Source organism: Gigantopelta aegis, chromosome 4 (assembly GCF_016097555.1).
Source record: "Gigantopelta aegis isolate Gae_Host chromosome 4, Gae_host_genome, whole genome shotgun sequence".
NCBI lineage: Eukaryota > Metazoa > Mollusca > Gastropoda > Neomphalida > Peltospiridae > Gigantopelta > Gigantopelta aegis.
The window spans coordinates 38,865,710-38,887,454 of NC_054702.1; the positions used below are offsets into that span (position 1 = coordinate 38,865,710).

General features: G+C 39.6%; 1 protein-coding gene across 1 annotated transcript in view; it reads left to right on the forward strand.

The window, feature by feature from the left end:
* The window catches only part of LOC121370523 (putative defense protein Hdd11), a 25,495-nt gene extending 4,887 nt beyond the window's left edge, over nucleotides 1–20,608 (forward strand). The window contains exons 2-5 of the mRNA XM_041495805.1: nucleotides 6,229–6,427; nucleotides 11,274–11,446; nucleotides 14,951–15,042; nucleotides 18,103–20,608. Of these exons, the coding sequence (XP_041351739.1) occupies nucleotides 6,229–6,427; nucleotides 11,274–11,446; nucleotides 14,951–15,042; nucleotides 18,103–18,298 (660 nt within the window). The 3' untranslated portion in view covers nucleotides 18,299–20,608. The remainder of the gene's footprint in view (nucleotides 1–6,228; nucleotides 6,428–11,273; nucleotides 11,447–14,950; nucleotides 15,043–18,102) is intronic.
* The last annotated feature ends 1,137 nt before the right edge of the window (nucleotides 20,609–21,745 follow it).

Here is a 21,745-nt window from a genome sequence, read left to right on the forward strand (position 1 = left end):
TTATAGCATGTATTTTCAACGTGCAAGGATAACCAGATGATCGTTTGTCTCCACCCCCCCCCCCCCCCCCCCCCCCCATAACGCTTTATAGCATATATTTTCAACGCACATACCTTTCTCCGCCTCTCCACTCGAGTGTTTGGCAATTGTTGAACGGCCCCTGTATCTTGTATTGTGTGTGTTTTTTTATATTCCCATGTTAGTGCGCTGTAATGAGCTTTATTAATACCTGACAAACGAAATCGGTTGTTCAACCATGGAATCTAGTGTGCAATATGGTGCGTGATACTGTACTTAAAGCCGCACACCCTAGTTCCATCCAGCGAAAATAAATTATAATTTGGTTAATCTACAAACCTGTAACACACTTAGATCACGTTTTTATCAAATGGAGTGAAAAAGCAGGTTTTATATCGATAAATACCATGGGAATCCCCATGTCCCAATTGCTTGAAAGAATTTTGAAAGTTAGTATTCTGATGTCACCGGTAGATGTCGCTCGAAGCACAACAATGCCTACGTCACGACAAATTTCACAGACTTGGGGTGCGTTCGTTTCACCTCTCCTGGACAAAATTATTGGTTTTAAGGGTTTGTAACGTTTTGTATTGAGACACTTACTTGTCTGAACTTTATTGTTACTGAAAATGTTCACGAACTGTGAAGAAAAATCTCACAAATGAACAACAACAAATCGGATGTTGATTGCGCGAACCGTGCACGAGAAAACAAACCGAACCAAAATGATAACGGTCACGTGATATATATAACACAGTCCCCCACATATCTTTGCATGTGGTCATTCTAAACTATTAAACTAAAAACATATTATATAATATAAACTTTTTCGTTTACAACAGATCAAACAAACATAACACAATGAAATGGAAAAAAATCTACCTGAACAAATATATGCAACAAAATCTAAAAAAAATAAAAATTAAATCTAAATTGTTTTAAATTTAGCTGAACTAAATAAAATTGAATTTGAAGTATGTGGTCCGTCTAGCTTACTAAATTCAAATAATATACTAATATATATCATATACTAAAACCTCTTTGTTTAGTGCCAAGCAAAAACATATCCTTCTAGAAAGTATTATGATTATGAACTATTTGAATTGCAAAAACGCTAATCGTAAATTGTTTTAAAGGGACATTCCTGAGTTTGCTGCATTGTAAGATGTTTCCGACTAATAAAATATTTCAACGATTAAACTTACATATTTAATATATTTTCTTGTTTAGAATATCAGTGTCTGTATATTCAATGTGTTTCTGGTCGTCTGAATATTTGTAAGAAGCCCAAACTGGATTTTGTATTCAAATAATTTCGTAAAAACATTTTTTAGGATATAAAATGAAATTTAACCTAATACAAATATTAGAACGATCAGAAACACATTTAATATACAGCCACTAATATTTTATGCAGAAAAAAATATGTTTGATATGTAATTACAATCGTTAAAAAGTCTCTGTTAGTCGAAAAAAAAAGGAACTGCCAAGCGTTTTCCGTTTAGCCGGACCGAGCAGAAAAACGTCCGCATAGACTGGTTTGTGCGTTTCACGGTAAACCAAATGGTCCAGATCGGGAACCAGTCACATAGTTCGCGAAACGTTTGCTGGCTGAACTTGGAGCTGGGCTGCGTTCAGCCACACCGAGCAGAAAAACGTCTACATAGACTGGTTTGTGCGCTTCACGGTAAACCAAATGGCCAGGTCGGGAGCTAATCAAATAGTTCGCGAACGTTAACGAAACGTTATGCCCGCTGAACTTGGGGTTGTGATCCAGATTGTACTTATCTCTTCATTGGTGCGTAACATTGCCAACAGCGCTCACCTACATTAAAAGAAAGTTTTATTGTCTGTGTACGTGACCTGCCAACGCCATTAGTAACCCGGAGACATTTACAACGACCGGCTAGCAATGTACAGAGACAGTTGTCTTTCTTTAAAGGGACAATCACGTCTTGGTTGCCATAGTGACATGTTTCTCCTTTAAAGGATTATTAAGTACAGGTTCATAAAAAAGAAATCTTGTTTGGACTATCAATGCCTCTATAATCCTCTAAGATCTAGCTCGCCTGAGGTGCTGATGACGAAGGATCGAAGCCCCACGGTGGACCCATTCTCTTTCTCATTCAAACAAGTGCCTCACGACTGGTACATCAAATGCCATGGTATGCACTGTCCTGTCTTTGGGGAAAATGCATATAAAATATTCTTGCTGCTAATGGAGAAACAAAATTAGCGGTTTCCTCTGAAGATACGTTTCAGAATTACCAAATGCTTAATATCCAACAGCCGATGATTTATTAATTAATTTTCTCTAGTGTTGTTGTTAAGAATCTATTATTTTTATGTTTCTGGTCGCCCTTGTGTTTGTGGTATCTCAGACTGAACAATTTCGTAAGTAATGAAAAACATTATTAGTAGGTAAAATCCAATTTTAGCTATTACAAATACGTTTGACGTCATATACACTGGGCGTGCAGAGGTTGATACTCTTAACAAGAAAATGAAATTAATATGTAACCGTATTCGTTGAAATAGCCTTCTGAACACATCACAATGGCTAAAAAGCCAGGAATGTCTCTTTACAAATATTTGTTTCCAATCTTTTTTTCTTCTTTTTTCAAACTACTTGTCAAGACCACCTAGCGGGTGGTCCTTATGTTCGCCGCAGAATGACCCAGGGTGGACTGGAACGTGAATTAAAAAGACTGCCCCGAGTGTTGCTGCCATTGTTAAAGTGTTTCGGACTAACAGAGACTTTTTAACGACTTTCATAATCGATTTTTTTTTAATGCAGAGTTACTTCCCGTCGTTACATAGTATTCGCCTTCGTTTTCTTTCTTTTTCATTTGGCCATAAAGAATTAAAGGTAGATATTGCGAAACATAAGCGTAAAACTGTGATGTCACACGCATAAGTTGTCGGTCATATTCTATAGATTTTCCAGTAAAGAACAAAAAAAAAAAAAAAAAAACAACAACAAGAAAAAAACCCATCAATAAGGAAAACCCATAATCACCCCCATTTACCATAGTTTGACACCCAATACCCGATGTATTTTTCGTGCTGGGGTGTCGTTAAACATTCATTCATTCATTCATTCATTCATTCATAATCACCCCCTCCCAAAACAACAAAAAACTAAACAAAAACTAAAAAACAACAACCATAATTTCAGCTAGTAACTTAAAATATTTGTCTATATTTGGGGTTTTGGGTTTTTTTTTTTTTTTTTTTTTTTTTTTTTGTTTTTAATTGGCTTGTAGTTGAGTATATTATATATTAAAACCAAAATTAAGGATGAGGGTTTTTTTTAGGGAAGACGCCGTTATGTCATTTTGATACAGCCCCTTTAAAACCCATCTTAGAAACTGTTACACAGTCCACATACAAGTGGCTGACGTGACGGAATTTCTGGAATAGCTCCCAGCCAGGATTGTTTCTCACAATATCTGGTCTGTTTATAAAATGATTTAAATCGATTACTTCACAAATGTCGGTAACAGGGTACATAAAGACATATAAATATGGCCCCGGGCTGTTTAACGGTAGTAAAAGCAGTAGCGTCTCTGACGGTGATGGCAGTAGGTGTCTCTATTTATTAAAGGAATCTATGATAATTACGATAGAGACAGTCCGGGAAGCCGAGGTATGTGCCGTGGGCAGGATGCATATTTGAAATTATGTTAATGATGAGCTGGGAAAAGAAAAACAAGGACATTTTATTTAAGGACAACCAATGTAAAACTATACGGCTGTTTAACATATGGTTACTTCAATATTGAGTCAAGAGAGAAATAGGAAGGGAAGGAGGGAGGGAGGGTGAGAGAGAGAGAGAGAGAGAGAGAGAGAGAGAGAGAGAGAGAGAGAGAGAGAGAGAGAGAGAGAGAGAGAGAGAGAGAGAGAGAGAGAGAGAGAGAGAAGATAGACAGGGAAAGAGACAGAGAGTGAGTGAGACACAGAAAGACAAGTGAGTGACAGAGATCCACAGAGAAACACAGATATACAGAAACAAAGAGAATGAGTGGGCGAGTACAGAGACCTACACACACAAAGACAGACATAGAGTGAGAGGGTCAGAGAGTGAATGAGTGGGCGAGTACAGAGACCTACACACACAGATACAGACAGAGTGAGAGAGTCAGAGAGTGAATGAGTGGGCGAGTACAGAGACCTACACACACAGAGACAGACATAGAGTGAGAGAGCCAGAGAGTGAATGAGTGAGAGACAGAGAAACACAGAGAGAGAGAGAGTAAGAAAGAAGTGTTTTATTTAACGACGCACTCAACACATTTTATTTACGGTTATATGGCGTCAGACATATGGTTAAGGACCACACAGATTTTGAGAGGAAACCCGCTGTCGCCACTACATGGGCTACTCTTCCGATTGGCAGCAAGGGATCTTTTATTTGCGCTTCCCACAGGCAGGATAGCACAAACCATGGTCTTTGTGAACCTACCCATTGAGCCTTGCGGAGCACTCACTCATGGTTTGGAGTCGGTATCTGGATTAAAAATCCCATGCCTCGACTGGGATCCGAACCCAGTACCTACCAGCCTGTAGACCGATGGCCTGCCACGACGCCACCGAGGCCGGTAAAGAGAGAGAGTAAAGTAAAGTTTGTTTTATTTAACGACGCCACTAGAGCACATTGATTTTTTATCTCATCATCGGCTATTGGACGTCAAACATATGGTCATTCTGACACTGTTTTTTAGAGGAAACCCGCTGCCGCCACATAGGCTACTCTTTTTACGACAGGCAGCAAGGGAAGAGAGAGAGAGAGACGGAGAGACAGAGAGAGGGGGAGGTAGAAGGAGAGAAAAAAAGAGTGAGAGAGAGAGGAGCGAGAGAGAGAGAGGGGGTAGGGAGAGAGAGAGGGAGAGAGAGACACACACACACAGATAGACAGAGAGAGAGGAAGAGGAAGAGCGTTGAAAAGGGAGATATATAATGAAGTGAAAGAGAGAAAATAATAGAGATGGATACAGTGCTAACTGGTAATAACCGGTGCACGTGGTACACTGCCACCTGTATAACAGCAAAATGAGGAGGTGCTCTAGCGTAAGGGTTGTTAACTGAACAGTTTTGTGATCAACCTATATTGATTTTTTGTTCAAGGTAGTTGTCAAGGATGGGTACTCCCTAACAGTCCAGTATATCTCTCGGTGTTTTCACAGAATATATTCTAACAGAAATCGTATGGAATTGCATGGAGTAATTAATGGTGGTGTGCAACTTTAAAGTTGGATTAAAGTTTTCTCAACTTTCCATTTCATTCCTTTCCTTCCTTTCATTGCTTCATTCCTTCATTCCTTCATTCCTTCATTTTTATGGGGGGGGGGGGTCTAACTCAGTCGATAGAGCGCTCGCCTGAGGTGCTTTGATCGCAGGATTCCACCCCTTCGGTGTACTCATTATCGGATTGTCTCTCCTCCCATCCCGGCTAGTGCCCCACGACTAGTATGTCAAAGCCCGTGGTATGTGCTGTGCTGTGCTGTTCTCTATGTGTGGAAAGTATGGTGATGGAAACATGTATCGGGTTTCCTCTAAGACTATATGTCAGAATGATCAAATGATTGACATCCAATAGCCGACGATTAATAAATCATTGTGCTCTAGTGATGTCGTTAAACATAACAAAACCGTGGTATGTGCTATCCTATCTGTGGGACGATGTATATAAAGTATTCCTTGCTGCTAATGGAAACATTTAGCTGGTTTCCTCTCAGACTATATGTCAGAATTACCATATGTTTGACATCCAATAGCCGATTATTAACAACTCAATATGCTCTAGTGGTATCGTTAAACAAAACAAACTAACTTTGAAAATATTTTCTAATAGTCGAGGATTAATAAGACAATGTGCTCTAGTGGTGTCGCTAAGCAAAACAAAGTTAAAGTTTGTTTTGTTTAACGACACCACTGGAGCACATTGATTAATTAATCATCGGCTATTGGATGTCAAACATTTGATAATTCTGACTCGTAGTCACCAGAGGAAACCAGCTACATTTGTTCTAATACAGCAAGGGATCTTTTATATGTACTTTCCCACAGGCAGGAAAGGACATACCACGGCCTTTGTCCAGTTGTGGTGCACCGGCTGGAACGAGAAAAAAAAATCCAATCAGCCGAATGGATCCACTGAGGTGGTTTGATCCTAATCAAATTTTTATTTTAATTTAACTTTGTTTTCAGATATTCGCTATTACGGTTGTGGTCGGGTTGGCCTCTGTGAGCGCCTACCCAGAAGGCCCCCCACTTTCCTGCTGCTCACACATGTTCCCCGTGGGTCACGAAGTCAACGCCCAGACGTCCACTCCGACAGTGACGATAAAAATGAAAAATTCAGGAGGATCGGATACAACATCTTACACAGCGGGCGAACAAATAACAGGTATTATTCATTACACGTGTTACAATAAATAGGCGATATTTTAATTCAAATGTGAAAACGTAAGCAATGCATCAACGCATTAAACAAACCCAGTCCTATAGGTAGCACTAAACCAAATAACTTCCAGCTGGGTCAAAGTGTTGATAGAGAAGTTAACACCACAATTCCTGTGATTGGTGATAAATGTTAGTGTTGGTTGTAAAAAAAAAAATGTATGTAATTTTATTTCATCTGGTACCACTATGTCAAGTAGCCTTTTCCTTGAAATTTGTATAGGGTACCTGCAAAATAAGAACACTCAAATTTTGTGCGGAACTAGGGTAGTCGTAGACGCTACCCGTTATCTCTGACCTCAATTTTTTCTCAGTCATATTAAGGGTGAGGGGTGGTAGTATTTATATCCATAGTGTTTGATATAAACACCACAGATATAAATACTACCACCCCTCACCCTTAAAGTGACTCAGAAAAACAATTATACACTGCAGGTAGGAGTTTTAGTCACATATGGACCGGCCTCGGTGGCGTCGTGGTTAGGCCATCGGTCTACAGGCTGTTGGGTACTGGGTTCGGATCCCAGTCGAGGCATTGGATTTTTAATCCAGATACCGACTCCAAACCCTGAGAGAGTGCTCCGCAAGGCTCAATGGGTAGGTGTAAACCACTTGCACCGACCAGTGATCCATAACTGGTTCAACAAAGTCCATGGTTTGTGCTATCCTGCCTGTGGGAAGCGCAAATAAAAGATCCCTTGCTGCTAATCGGAAAGAGTAGCCCATGTAGTGGCGACAGCGGGTTTCCTCTCAAAATGTGTGTGGTCCTTAACCATATGTCTGACGCCATATAACCGTGAATAAAAATGTATTGAGTGCGTCGTTAAATAAACCATTTCTTTCTTTCTTTCTTTAGTCACATATGTTACCGTTGTCGTCAATGGTATTTGATTTGGTAATATACACCCTATACCCCATCGCACAAGTGTGGGGTACCATCGGGCGAGATGCGGAACCTAACGCTTGCCTGTAATGTGGTACTATAAGTAGCCATATACCAAATAGTATCTGAGTGGGTCAAAGTTCGAGGTGCACCCTATAGAATCTGAGTAGGTCTGAGTTCGAGGAGCACCCGATAGTATCTGAGTAGGTCAAAGTTCGAGGTGCACCCTATAGTATCTGAATGGGTCAAAGTTCGAGGTTCACCCTATAGTATTTGAGTGGGTCAAAGTTCGAGGTGCACCCTATAGTATCCGAGTGGGTCAGATTTCAGGTGGACCCTATAGTATCTGAGTGGGTCAAAGTTCGAGGTGCACCCCATAGTATCTGAGTAGGTCAAAGTTCGAGGTGCACCCTATAGTATCTGAGTAGGTCAGAGATCGAGGTGGACCCTATAGTATCTGAGTGGGTCAAAGTTCGAGGTGCACCCTATAGAATCTGAGTAGGTCTGAGTTCGAGGAGCACCCGATAGTATCTGAGTAGGTCAAAGTTCGAGGTGCACCCTATAGTATCTGAATGGGTCAAAGTTCGAGGTTCACCCTATAGTATTTGAGTGGGTCAAAGTTCGAGGTGCACCCTATAGTATCTGAGTAGGTCAGAGTTCGAGGTGGACCCTATAGTATCTGAGTAGGTCAAAGTTCGAGGTGCACCCTATAGTATCTGAGTAGTATCTGGACCCTATAGTATCTGAGTGGGTCAAAGTTCGAGGTGCACCCCATAGTATCTGAGTAGGTCAAAGTTCGAGGTGCACCCTATAATATCTGAGTAGGTCAGAGATCGAGGTGGACCCTATAGTATCTGAGTAGGTCAAAGTTCGAGGTGCACCCAATAGTATCTGAGTAGGTCAAAGTTCGAGGTGCACCCTATAGTATCTGAGTAGGTCAAAGTTCGAGGTGCACCCAATAGTATCTGAGTGTGTCAAAGTTCGAGGTGCACCCAATAGTATCTGAGTAGGTCAAAGTTCGAGGTGCACCCTATAGTATCTGAGTGGGTCAAAGTTCGAGGTGCACCCCATGGTATCTGAGTAGGTCAAAGTTCGAGGTGCACCCTATAGTATCCGAGTGGGTCATGGTTTGTGCTATCCTGCCTGTGGGAAGCACAAATAAAAGATCCCTTGCTGCTAATCGGAAAGAGTAGCCCATGTAGTGGCGACAGCGGGTTTCCTCTCAAAATATGTGTGGTCCTTAACCATATGTCTGACGCCATATAACCGTGAATAAAAATGTGTTGAGTACGTCGTTAAATAAACCATTTCTTTCTTTCTTTCTTTAGTCACATATGTTACCATTGTCGTCAATGGTATTTGATTTGGTAATATACACCCTATACCCCATCGCACAAGTGTGGGTTACCATCGGGCGAGATGCGGAACCTAACGCTTGCCTGTAATGTGGTACTATAGGTAGCCATATACCAAATAGTATCTGAGTGGGTCAAAATTCGAGGTGCACCCTATAGTATCTGAGTGGGTCAAAGTTCGAGGTGCACCCTATAGTATCCGAGTGGGTCAAAGTTCGAGGTGCACCCTATAGTATCTGAGTAGGTCAAAGTTCGAGGTGCACCCAATAGTATCTGAGTAGGTCAAAGTTCGAGGTGCACCCAATAGTGTCTGAGTGGGTCAAATTTCAGGTGGACCCTATAGTATCTGAGTGGGTCAAAATTCGAGGTGCACCCTATAGTATCTGAGTAGGTCAGAGATCGAGGTGGACCCTATAGTATCTGATTCGAGGTGCACCCTATAGTATCTGAGTGTGTCAAAGTTGTACCCTATAGTGAGTGGGTCAAAGTTCGAGGTGCACCCATAGTATAGTAGGTCTGAGGTGCGCCCTATAGTATCTGAGTGTGTCAAAGTTCGAGGTGGACCCTATAGTATCTGAGTGGGTCAAAGTTCGAGGTGCACCCAATAGTATCTGAGTAGGTCAAAGTTCGAGGTGCACCCAATAGTATCTGAGTGGGTCAAATTTCAGGTGGACCCTATAGTATCTGAGTGGGTCAAAGTTCGAGGTGCACCCTATAGTATCTGAGTGGGTCAAAGTTCGAGGTGCACCCTATAGTATCCGAGTGGGTCAAAGTTCGAGGTGCACCCTATAGTATCTGAGTAGGTCAAAGTTCGAGGTGCACCCAATAGTATCTGAGTAGGTCAAAGTTCGAGGTGCACCCAATAGTGTCTGAGTGGGTCAAATTTCAGGTGGACCCTATAGTATCTGAGTGGGTCAAAATTCGAGGTGCACCCTATAGTATCTGAGTAGGTCAGAGATCGAGGTGGACCCTATAGTATCTGAGTGGGTCAAAGTTCGAGGTGCACCCTATAGTATCTGAGTGTGTCAAAGTTCGAGGTGTACCCTATAGTATCTGAGTGGGTCAAAGTTCGAGGTGCATCCCATAGTATCTGAGTAGGTCAAAGTTCGAGGTGCGCCCTATAGTATCTGAGTGTGTCAAAGTTCGAGGTGGACCCTATAGTATCTGAGTGGGTCAAAGTTCGAGGTGCACCCAATAGTATCTGAGTAGGTCAAAGTTCGAGGTGCACCCAATAGTATCTGAGTGGGTCAAATTTCAGGTGGACCCTATAGTATCTGAGTGGGTCAAAGTTCGAGGTGCACCCTATAGTATCTGAGTGGGTGAAAGTTCGAGGTGCACCCAACCTTTCATCCCACAGCTGAGGCAATCAGTCCTGCCATTGGTGATAAATGTGACAGTGTCTGTTGTGATAAAATGTTGGTTCATCCGGCCACTAAATTGCTGTAATTTAATGTGAACTAATGTCAATGTACCAACTACCATTGTTCCGGAAACGTGCGGTGTCCTACTAAAAATAGCATGACACAATTTGTGCCAAAACCTAGAACAGTCATAGACGCTTCTCGTTTAGTCTGAAGGGACGTAGACAGTGTGGTTCTTTCTACGTCCGAATATTGTTACATACCATATATGTAGCTGGTATTCAAAACTTGTGGCACCGTGTTTCAATCGCTTCTCAATCGAAATAGTGCAACAAATGGACACACAAACCAAAAATGTCTAATCTACCGTACTCTCTAAGTCTCGATTGAAGTACTCGCATCATTATTAACAAAATAAATTTTCCAACGACAACATAAAGAATGTGCCCACCATTTTATATTTTCTAAATAGAGGGAAGCAACTCGCCTTGTACATTAAGCAAAGTATTGGCTTAACGTGCGCCCTGCACTACTTCCCGTTATGTTTGAAACGAGCAGCTTAAACCCCAATTGTTTCTGAGTGGTGGTAGTATTTATATCTGTCATGTATATGTCGATATACCAGATATGTTACTATTGTCGTCTATGGGATTTGATTTGTTGGTGTACATCCTATAGGGTCGTATAGGATCAAAACCCCTCACTATTTTTTCAGTAGATTTGGGCTTTTCCCTCTCCCAGCCAGTGTTACTTGTCTGTTATATCAAAGGCCGTGGTATATGCTGTTCTGCCTATGGCTAAGTGCACAGAGGACCCTTGTGGACATAAAATAGCATGGGCTTATGTCAGATCTTTCAAGTGTCTGCAGTAAGATCTCCTCCTCCCCCCCCCCTCTCTCTCTCTCTCTCTCTCTCTCTCTCTCTCTCTCTCTCTCTCTCGCTCTCTGTCTCTCGCCCCTCTCTCTCTCTCTCTCTCTCTCTCTCTCTCTCTCTCTCTCTCTCTCTCTCTCTCTCTCTCTCTCTCTCTCTCTCTCTCTCTCTCTCTCTCTCTCTCGCTCTCTCTCATCTTCTGTGTTGTTATTTTATAATAATGCTCTTCCTGGCAATACTGAACAACAAAATTTTCATTTCATCTTGCTTAAAAAAAAAAAAATATTCTAAAATTTATTAATATGGTAACCGCTTTTTATTCCAGTAACCGTAGAAACAGCTAACCCAAGCGACACGACCATTTATTACGAGGGTTTGTTTGTGCAGGCAAGACGAGCCAACTGCATGTCACACCAGAAGATGCAACCAGTTGGAACGTTTAGCTTTGAGGCCAATAATACGTATCTGAAGACGCTGGATTGCGGAAGTGTTTCCAAGGTGAGTATTTTCTAAACGACAAGTTATTATCGTAACACGCAGACCAACCTCCAGTTATAGTTGATATATATATTTTTCATAAGCTGATTTCCCATATTTCTTTTATTCATTCTTTCTTTTTTTATTGTATGGGAAGTGGTGTGTGTGCGTGCGTGCGCGTGCGTGCGTGCGCGTGCGTGCGTGCATGTTTGTGACTCTCTCTCTCAGTGTCCAGCCAGTTCACAACGACTGGTATATATATATCAAAGGCTGTGGTATGTGCTATCATGTTTGTGGGATGGTGCCTATAAAAGATCCCATGCTACTAATGGAAAAAATGTTGTTGTATCTTAAAGCTGTATCCTAACCGGACGCTGGCGACGCGAGCGTTGCGAGCGATGTTGTGGGGTTTTTTTTTTTAGAAGCCATTGATTTCAATTCCTGCATCCTAAGCGCATGCGTACTGCGCGATATATTAATTTGGTCGAGCGCGCGACACAATACCGATTGGAATAGTTTCTATTTTTTTTTCTTGCTCGACAAGAGTGACAAAAATATTTTAACCAATTAGAAAAGTTTTACTTGGCGATTTCAACGGTCGAAGATACTTTCAAAATTGGAGACTATCGTTATGGTCGCGTCTGCAGGGCCGTAGCTAGAATTTTTTGTTGGGGGGGGGGGGCAACTGAGTAGTTAATAATCTAAAACTCCTTAAACGGTTAAGAAGATAATTTTCTTTAAGTTTCTACGGCTCTGGTCTGGTTGGGATATAAATATCGCGTCGCACGCTTCAGGTTAGGATACAGCTTAACCGGGCGCGAGCGATGCGAGTGATGAGAGCGATGCGAGCGATTATTTTAGAAATCATTGAATTCAATTTGCCGCATACTAACCGCACGCATGCGACGCGACAGTTTTATATTCCTGGGAGCGCACCCTTCCCAACCCTTGCTAGCCCACTTTGTACGGCCCTGCGGAGCCGGCGGTGGGATTCGAAGCCAGTACTCGCTAGTCTTCGACTGGATGCCGTAACAATGCTGTCGATGAAGCTTGTACTTGTGGACGTAGCCCAGTGGTAACAGCGCTCGCTTGATGCGCGGTCGGTTTGGGATCGATTTCCATCGGTGGGCCCATTAGGCTATTTCTCGTTCCAGCCAGTGCACCATCAAAGGCTGTGGTATGTGCTATTCTGTCTGTGGGATGGTGCATATAAAAGATCCCTTGCTACTAATGAAAAAATGTAGCGGGTTTTCTCTCTAAGACTATACATGGCTGTCAAAATTACCAAATGTTTGACATCCAATAGCCGATGATTAAAAAATCAATGTGCTCTAGTGGTGTCGTTAAATGAAACAACCTTTTTTTCTTCTTGTACAGGCTACAAACGTGTTGTGGTTTTTTTGGGGGTGTTTAAAATAAAATAAGTCATCGACAATAGCCAATCCATAGTGTAAGGGAGATAACTCCATACTAATATTACAAAAACAGCCATATTGCCCAATAATTATTGTGGTCTATTTAAAGTTGTCCTTTCATTAGAAATCAGACCTAAAGTTGAAGGGTCCACCTTGAACTCCACTCAAACTATCTAATTCAAAATTATTATTAAAAAAAAAAAAAACAGAAGGAAAAACAAAACGCTAAAAACAAAACAAAACAAAATGGTGACACATTTGTATGTTGTTTGAAGCCAACACCTGCATTAATTTCATTAAAGTGACAGATCCTAGTTTAAAACACTAAGGCATACTTTCACTATTAGAGCCGTTTTTGATAATTGGAGAATGGCATTAATTATATTTCATTGCTTAAATTATTTATTTTCGTACATCTTAAATGATTTTGGTCATCCTGGTGTTTTTAATACCACGAAGTGCATTTTTCATATTGTTTAAAATGCACGTACTTCTGAGAAGTAACGGTTATGAAAACTAGCTCCAGTCTACTTCGTAAGGGTATTTCCCCCGTATTAATGTCACGGACAGGCACATTCGGGGGGGGGGGGGGGGGGGGCTGACAGAGATCGAGAGCGCAAAGCGCCCGAGTTTCTAGGGAGTTTGGGTGATTTACTATCAATAATATTTTTTAACGATTCAGAATTATTGGGGGGCTAGAGCCCTCCCCCAGCCCCCTCCCCCCCGCCACTCCGTGCCTGTGACAGACTTTTGTTTCACTCTATTGTAACTGTATCCAGTGATATGTTTAAGGTATGTAGATTATTAAACAAACTTTAGGAAGGGACAATCAAGGCATTTGACCTGGTATGCATATTCAACGATATATAATGCACATTATTGCTTAATATCAACAAGTATAATCGTATAGTTAATTAATAAAACGGTTAAATGTGACGGCTATTATATATAACGGGCGCAGCCATTTTGTATCATCCCAGTGAATACGCCCTCTGGCGAACTGGTGGATACGTAATACCTAACGTGTCACGTCAGGAATTAGTCTTCGAACTAAAGAAACAAAACATACCTGCTTTTTGCGGATGCATCGCAATATTCTGTAATAATAGTCATCCCAGTAAGCCAGCAACAATCATATATTATTAATACAAAATAAACCACCATTGTCAAAGTGTTGAAATAACTGTATTATGGTTTGTACATAAATTAACCCACATTAATAATACTCGGAGTGTTTTCTTAGTTAATTGGTATTTTCTTTCCGTGGCCTGTACCTGTGGTTCCTGATTGGCAGGTGCATATTTAGACGGTCCCCAGACACTGTGTCTATAGACACTATAAATGCGTGCCTCTTTTATTAAGATCACAGAGTAGTGTGTGTTAACCGCACGGACACCCCTCTAATCGTAATCGATCAGCCGTCCTGCTTTATTACTGTAAGTAATTCTGTAAAACCCTTGATTAAGTAGACTTTCCCATCTAAAATCACAAAACTGACCACTTACGTAGTCCCAAAGAAAAGAAAATGATCACTTGGGTATCGTGAGTGATCGTTTTTGCTCGAACGTAGCATACCAATAGGCCTAATAATATGCATTTTTTTCTTTGGATTTAAAAAAAAAGAAAATACTATAACTCCATTTCGTTCTATTGATGCAAATTGAAATATATTTAGTTAAATAGTTTATTATACTATCAAGTCATTTATGTTGTTTTACAAGTCAGGTTGATGGAAGCGAAGCGCCTTGTCGTAAATTAGAGCGTTTGTTTACATTGTGCATAGAGCAGATGGACGGAGCTGACGTCGCTTCGCCCCAAGCTATACCACCGGACGTCACAAAAACGAAACAAAATGGCTGCCCCCAGTTAGCAGGAATAATCTTCTTTTTTTTATTAACTCTAAAATTACGCGTTTTTCACTTGTTAAAGTGTCAGTATGTGTTGGTGGTCCGGGTATGCATCTTTCCAAGACATAAATCTCTTGTTTGAGTTTACTCTACCTTTAACGGGTTGAAACTAGGGTCTGTATTTGTCTTTAACGATGGTAAATGATGTTATAGAATGGTTGGGCGAGATTCCTGATTGTAATTATTCTGTGTTTCTAAATCAGAGTGCAGTCAGCCAGAAAGTGTCCGTTCACCAGACAAGCCAGACATTCACTTGGACCGCGCCAGCTACAACTGTGGGCCACGTGTATTTCCAGTGAGTGAACAAACTAATGCTTTGTTTGTTATTTCTGCTTTATCTTTGTTTTGCTATTGTTGTTTTGTTTGTTTGTTTATTTGTTTGTTCGGATATTAACAGCTTCTTTTTGTTTTACCATTAAATTACGCACTACTTACAGCTTCTTGATTATAAACAGTCCTTCCCAACCTCAATGAACATCCTTCCGCCTGTTACCGGCCCCGGTCGGACTGATGGTCCCCCCCCTCCAACCCATCCCACCCATTTCCTGTCCTGGACGGAGGAGCCGGCCGAGGCTGGTATCTGTGCCCAAGACAGGCGTGTGCTACAACAGCTTGTTCTGAATGTGCACGTTAAACACTCTGACCTGACCTGACCTCAATGAACATTGTTTTTTCGTAAATATGTTTAGTTTGATTTGACATAAGAAGAAAACTAAAAGTGTTTTGTAAATAACACTATTTGTGTGTGTGTGTAATTTAGAAACTAATAGCCTCAGAAATAACAGACTGTAATAAATTCCATTGTAAGAAAACGGCGTTCCCTGTGGGAAGGACTATTAAAGTAGCGTCTCCATATTGGACTCGAGTATTCGAGGGTCAAACTCGACCCAGACCCGAGTACCTGACACTTACACTAGATGATGATGAGATTAAGGAATAAAGTAAAATAGCATTATACATCGCTGAACATGGATGCCGAATCATGTCATTGTATTGCAATTAGAAGTTTGACGGACGGACGGACGGTCAGTTTAAAAAGAGAAACTAGCGCATGATCATATAATGATTGTGTAACTTATATTGTTGATTATCTACTGCTGAAATTATTGTCCTACATTGTCCACTGTATTTTAGTTGATCATTGTATTCCACCTTATACGGGTACTCTAGTCCTGTGAACGGACTCGAGTCTTGCTGCACTCGACCCGTGCCCGAGTACTTGAGTACTCGTAGAGACCCTACTATATGGTTCATCAGTTTTTGCAATCGAATGTGTTCCTCTTGATTCCGCACCTGCGCGTGCTGTAACCTTACCGTGGTGCAGGGGTGTAACATTCTCTTTGAGAATGGCCAATACAGCACAAATTGAAATTTTGAGTAAAAGTCAGTATCTGTCTGTGATATTTGTATTTTTGCACAGTTCTTTACACTGTTTTTATTTAAATCTTTAATTTTTATATTGATGTTGAGCATCACCTTATTTGTTTGCATTACCATAGTTTGACACCCAATAGCCGATGTCCTTTTCGTGCTGGGGTGTCGTTAAACATTTATTCAGAATTATTCCGAATTCCTCTTGATTACGATGTTGTAGTAGTTAAAAATGCATTTTACGTCAAACAAAAAGCATTTGCTTACCTTGGGAGTTGAATGTCAGCTACTTTAATGAAGAAGTCAATGTGGCAGGGATTGTTTTGTTTTTCGATTTAGAGTATTGCAATTACAATGCTAGACATTTGTAAGCAGGTAGGTATGAATTAGTTTAACGTGTTTACATCAAATTAAGGTTCAAACACACTCGCTGTGGGTACAAATTCTGACATAGACAGAGTGTGTACCCAAAACGAGAAGAGGGGAGGGGAGAGAATAACGACCACTTTCAGACAATTTAAAAGGACATTTATTGGGGGGAAAAAGCTTGGATAAAATGTTTAACAGGCCAAAATTAAAAACGAATTGACTGCCCAGTTAAATTTTTTTTATATAATTTGGAGCATTTTGGAAAGATAATCAAAAAATAAATAAGAGACGGAAAAGAGAATCAGATTATTTAATAATCTTGAAAAAAAAAAAAATTGACATGAAATGTTTAACAAAATTTCTTAATGTTTAGACCTGTGTTCCTTACAATTGATAGTTTAAGAGTATTGTGGGATTTAATACACTATTTTTACCATGTAATTAAGTGGGTTTTTTTTTTTTTTTACCATTTAATATACTATTTTTACCATTTTACTACTCTGGTGGACAAAATTGGGTGGGGATGTTTTTGTGGGGGGTCATTGAGCCCCCACATCTGCAATGATCTTATTTTGGTGTCAGCATTATACATTACTATATAACTGTAGTTAATTTATTTATTACTTAATATCCATTATCCATTTTATTTGAAAAAATAAAACAACAGACTAAATGTTGGTTGGTTGCGCTCGCTTGATGCGCGGTCGGTCTAGGATCGATCCCCGTCAGTGGGTGTCTTTCTCGTTCCTGCCAGTGCACCACGACTCGTATATCATTCATTTCAACTTTCGTGCTTACATCCAGTTAAGGTGCAAGCACGCTGTCCTTGGCACACACATCAGCTATCTGGGCTATCTGTCCAGGACAGTGGGTTAGTTGTTAGTTGTTAGTCGTTAGTGAGAGAAGCGAGGGTGTAGTGGTCTTACACCTACCCACCGAGGCCGGTCTCGTATATCAAAAGGCCGTGGTATGTACCATCCTGTCAGTGAGATTGTGCATATAAAATATCCCTTGCTACTAATGCAAACATGTAACAGGTTTCCTCTCTAAGACTGTATGTCAAAATTACCAAATGTTTGACATGTAATAGCCGACGATTAATACATCAATTTGCTCTAGTGGTGTCGCTAAACAAAACAAACTTTATTCATTATTATTATTATGTAGTCAGTTTATAACTTAGTGTTCATTTCATTTAAAGGGACATACCCTAGTTTTTAAACACTAAGGAATGTTTTAGAGCCGTTTTTTGATATCTGAAATCATATTTACTTAGACTGTAATGTTTAGATTCTCCATTTCTGGTGGTTCTGGTCATCCTGGTGTTTCTAATACCACAAAATGCATGTTTCATATTTTTAAAAACGCACGTGCGTCTGAGAAGAAAGGGCTGTGGAGTCACGTTTTAGTCTATTTTAAGGGTATTTCAACATCACAGACTCTTGTTTCTCTTTGTTGTATCCAAATTTGTTACAGGTTTGTAAATTAACCGAACTTAGTGTCCATTTTTACGGGCTGAAACTAGCGTCTAGGTGAGAAAAATGCCTTAGTGTTTAAAAACTAGGGTTTGTACCTTTAAAAACACAGACTACATTCTTGGTTGTTTTATTCACAGGGCAACTGTTGTGAAAAACGTCTCAAGATTTTGGACTGGTGTACAGTCAGGCTTTCTGTACGATGCCGCGGATACCGGTAACGCCACATACTGCATGGTCCGCAAAACAACGGGTGGTGTGGGGACCATACAGGCTCACGGCGTCCTGCCCCTTCTCGGATTCATCGTCTTCGTGGCCAACGTCATCGGTGTTTAGACTGTTTTACTTTATTAATCATTCAGTGTGCATGAACACATTTATCAGTCAACTCATACTGTCATATCAACATTTCGGTGCCATTCGAAACTCTTCAGCCGATTCCGTGAATTAAACGGAAGAATCCGTAATCGGCCGAGGTCTTCCGAATGATTTCAGTGCTAAAGAGTTCCTTCAATCAGGGCTGGATCAGAGTAAAACAGCAACAATTGTAAGGTATTCCTGAATTGATCACATGGTGGGTGAGGGGAGGGGGATGTAGATGCATTTTTAAATATACCCATCATCCACAAAATAAGATTTAATTTGAACAATATATATGTATGCAAATAAAAACAATGTGGCAAATTTGTAAGATATAAAATAATAATTACGATGCCTCTCCCCATGTGATTAGTTCCGGACCTTTCCTTGAACCAACGATTTTTGTCTGTGTAAATCGCATTTAATATTAGTTGTTTTTAGTGCAGACAATGTACCAAACTGAACTGTTATGTTTGTTTTAATTATTATTATTTGTATAGGGTATTCCCTCCGGATCATGAATCAAATCCCTTTTATAGAAGTCGTCTGCTTGTAATGACTTGTAGCCTTAAAGGTCAAACATCCCCTGTCTTTAGCGGGTCCACCTTATATTTTTAACTATATTTTATTATTTTATTAACTTAACATGTGTTGTAACTACCAACTAAGCATTTTTGAACTTCATCTTTTCATCACATTTAAGCTACTATGATGCCAATAGGTTTTTATTCGGAATCTTGAGAACCCTAAAGTCATTCCTTTGCGCTGTCATAAGAAAACATATCATGTTCATGTTTGTAGTTTTGAGATATCGTAGAGAAAAAACTTAACATTAATGAATCTTACAAGCTAAATGAGTAGTTGCTAGCTGGAAAGAAATATGGGAGAAACAGTTACTGCCAGTTAATACGTTTTATCTTTTCTTTTCAAAAAATAAAATATCTTTCTGTTTCTGCTTTAAAAACCTCTTGACCATCCTTATGATCTTTCTACAGAGAGTGATATGGAATCTGAGTGTTTTTTGTTTTGTGTTTTATCTAAGCCAAGCTCGTGTAATACATGTGCCTTGTGAAGACGAAAAAATAAATACATGTGTAAGCATGCATGTACGTCATTATAATATACTGAATAAAAAAATCATATAATTAATTTTGAAAAATAGGTTTAAAATGTCCATAAGCCAGTGATAATTTTAATAGATATAAAACTTATAGGATTCATATAAAACATTAAAAATATAAATTAATATTCGTGGCTTTTTTTTCTTTGTTTATTTGTTTTGTTATTGTTGTTTGGGGTTTTTTATTTTTTTTTTTTTTTATTTTATTTTATTTTTTATTTTTTTCAGTATACTAAAATCACAGTTTTCTTTAAAGACACTAAGTTGCCCTATTGTACAGATTCTTCCTCTCTTTTTTTGATGGCATGCATATTATATTTATCCTCTTTTCTTTCTCTCTTTTTTTTCAAAACTGCAACCCCTACTTAGAAATGTTAGATATGAATATTAAACGCACATGAAGAGTGTTCCTACAAATCTAAACAACAAAACCGTAATACATGATCAGGGCCGTACATCTGCACAATACAGAGTCGAATGGGCATTTGGCAAAATAGTGGTTGATTCCATGAATCTCTATCTAGTGTCCATGTCCACGGGGTGTCCGTTTGAGCACAGGCGTGCGGACTCCCATTTGTTGTAGGGGCGGGGTGAGGGCAGGCTGATTTTTGCCCGAATTAAACAAAAGTACCCGAATCTTTATTCATATTAGCATTACTGCCAAACAGCTATATAGAGTTGCGAACGAATCGCAACGCATTTTTATATGGGTTACAACGAATATTTTGGGTAGAATTATGAAAGTACATGGTGAAAAGTGTTCAGGCTAACTCATTTTGCCCGAATTTCTCTATTGTTTTTGCCCAATTTGAAGATTTTTTCTCCGGGTTTGCCCCCTGTCTCGTACGCTTATATGCGTTTGAAGAAAACAACCTTAAAGTTTGAAACGGTTAAAATATTACTGGTTGATATCAATCATATAAATAGAGTTAAATACATTCTGGGACAACCAGTGTGCACGAAAATTTGCATAGTATGTTAAACTCAAAGGATTTTGTGAAAAACACTCTTCATAAAGTGATAAAATGTTCATCGTTTAACAAATGTTTCTATCAAATAATGTGTTAGCATAACTGTTGAATATTAAAGAATTATATATTTAGAATTAAATGTTATATTTTTGTAAAACGTTTATACTTCAATAAACATTTGTATAATGTGTTAAATATGTCTTATTGTTTTATGTCAATGGCCATTTTATTATATTAGAAATATCGTCCCAAACGCTGAATAGCCAATGTGAAAATCGCCTTTATTTTCGTGTCCTAATGAAAGTGGTGTTTCGAAAAAGGTTGAAAAGATTTTAACGCTATTTATATTATTCCGAATACTTCTGACTGGATATGGGGGAGGGATCTATCTAGCTCAGTAGATATTTTTAGCGTTCGCCTGAGAACCTTGGGTTGAAGGATCGGTGGCTGAAAAACAAGTCACAGGAAAAGTCACAGGAAACAAAAGTTACAATTTAGTATAGGAAAAAACACCACAGGAAAAAAAAAGGTCACAATTTGTATACAACAAGATGTATGGGTTTGCAGAGTATTGAATGTGGCTAAATGAAAAGAAAGTGCATCATAGTATGCAGGGGGACTTGTTAAACTTATTGGTTAGGGTGAGTTTGTAGAGTCGCTTCTTGTACCTGGGTCAATTAGGCTACTACCACCCCTCAACCTGGCGGGTTATTGCATGGTTTCAACGTGAGCAGCCGACAGTGAGCACCATAATCTAGCAGGATGCGGTTGGCAACCCACCTCGACGACTGGTTCGTCGACGCTGTGTGCAGCTGCAAGAGCGCCTTCGCAACCTGTGTGTCGATCGTCTTGAGGACCGCAAGACTGAGGCAGAATTTCTCTGTGACATCGGGTGGAACATCCGCTTAAACCACCAACATTGAAAACAAAGAACATTGATAAAAACTCACTGACAAAATGTGTTAAAGGGACATTCCTGAGTTTTCTGCAGTTTTTTAAGATGTTATCGACTAACAGAGACTTTTTAACGATTGTAATTACATATCAAATATATTTTTCAGCATAAAATATTAGTGGCTGTATATTAAACGTGTTTCTGATCGTTCTAATATTTGTAGTAGGTTAAATTTCATTTTATTTCCTAAAATATATTTTTCGTACGTACGAAATTATTTGAAGACAAAAATCCAGTTTGGGCTTCTTACAAATATTAATACGACCAGAAACACATTGAATATACAGACACTGATATTTTAAACAAGAAAATATATTTAATATGTAAGTTTAATCGTAAAAATATTTTATTAGTCGAAAACATTTTAAAATGCAGCA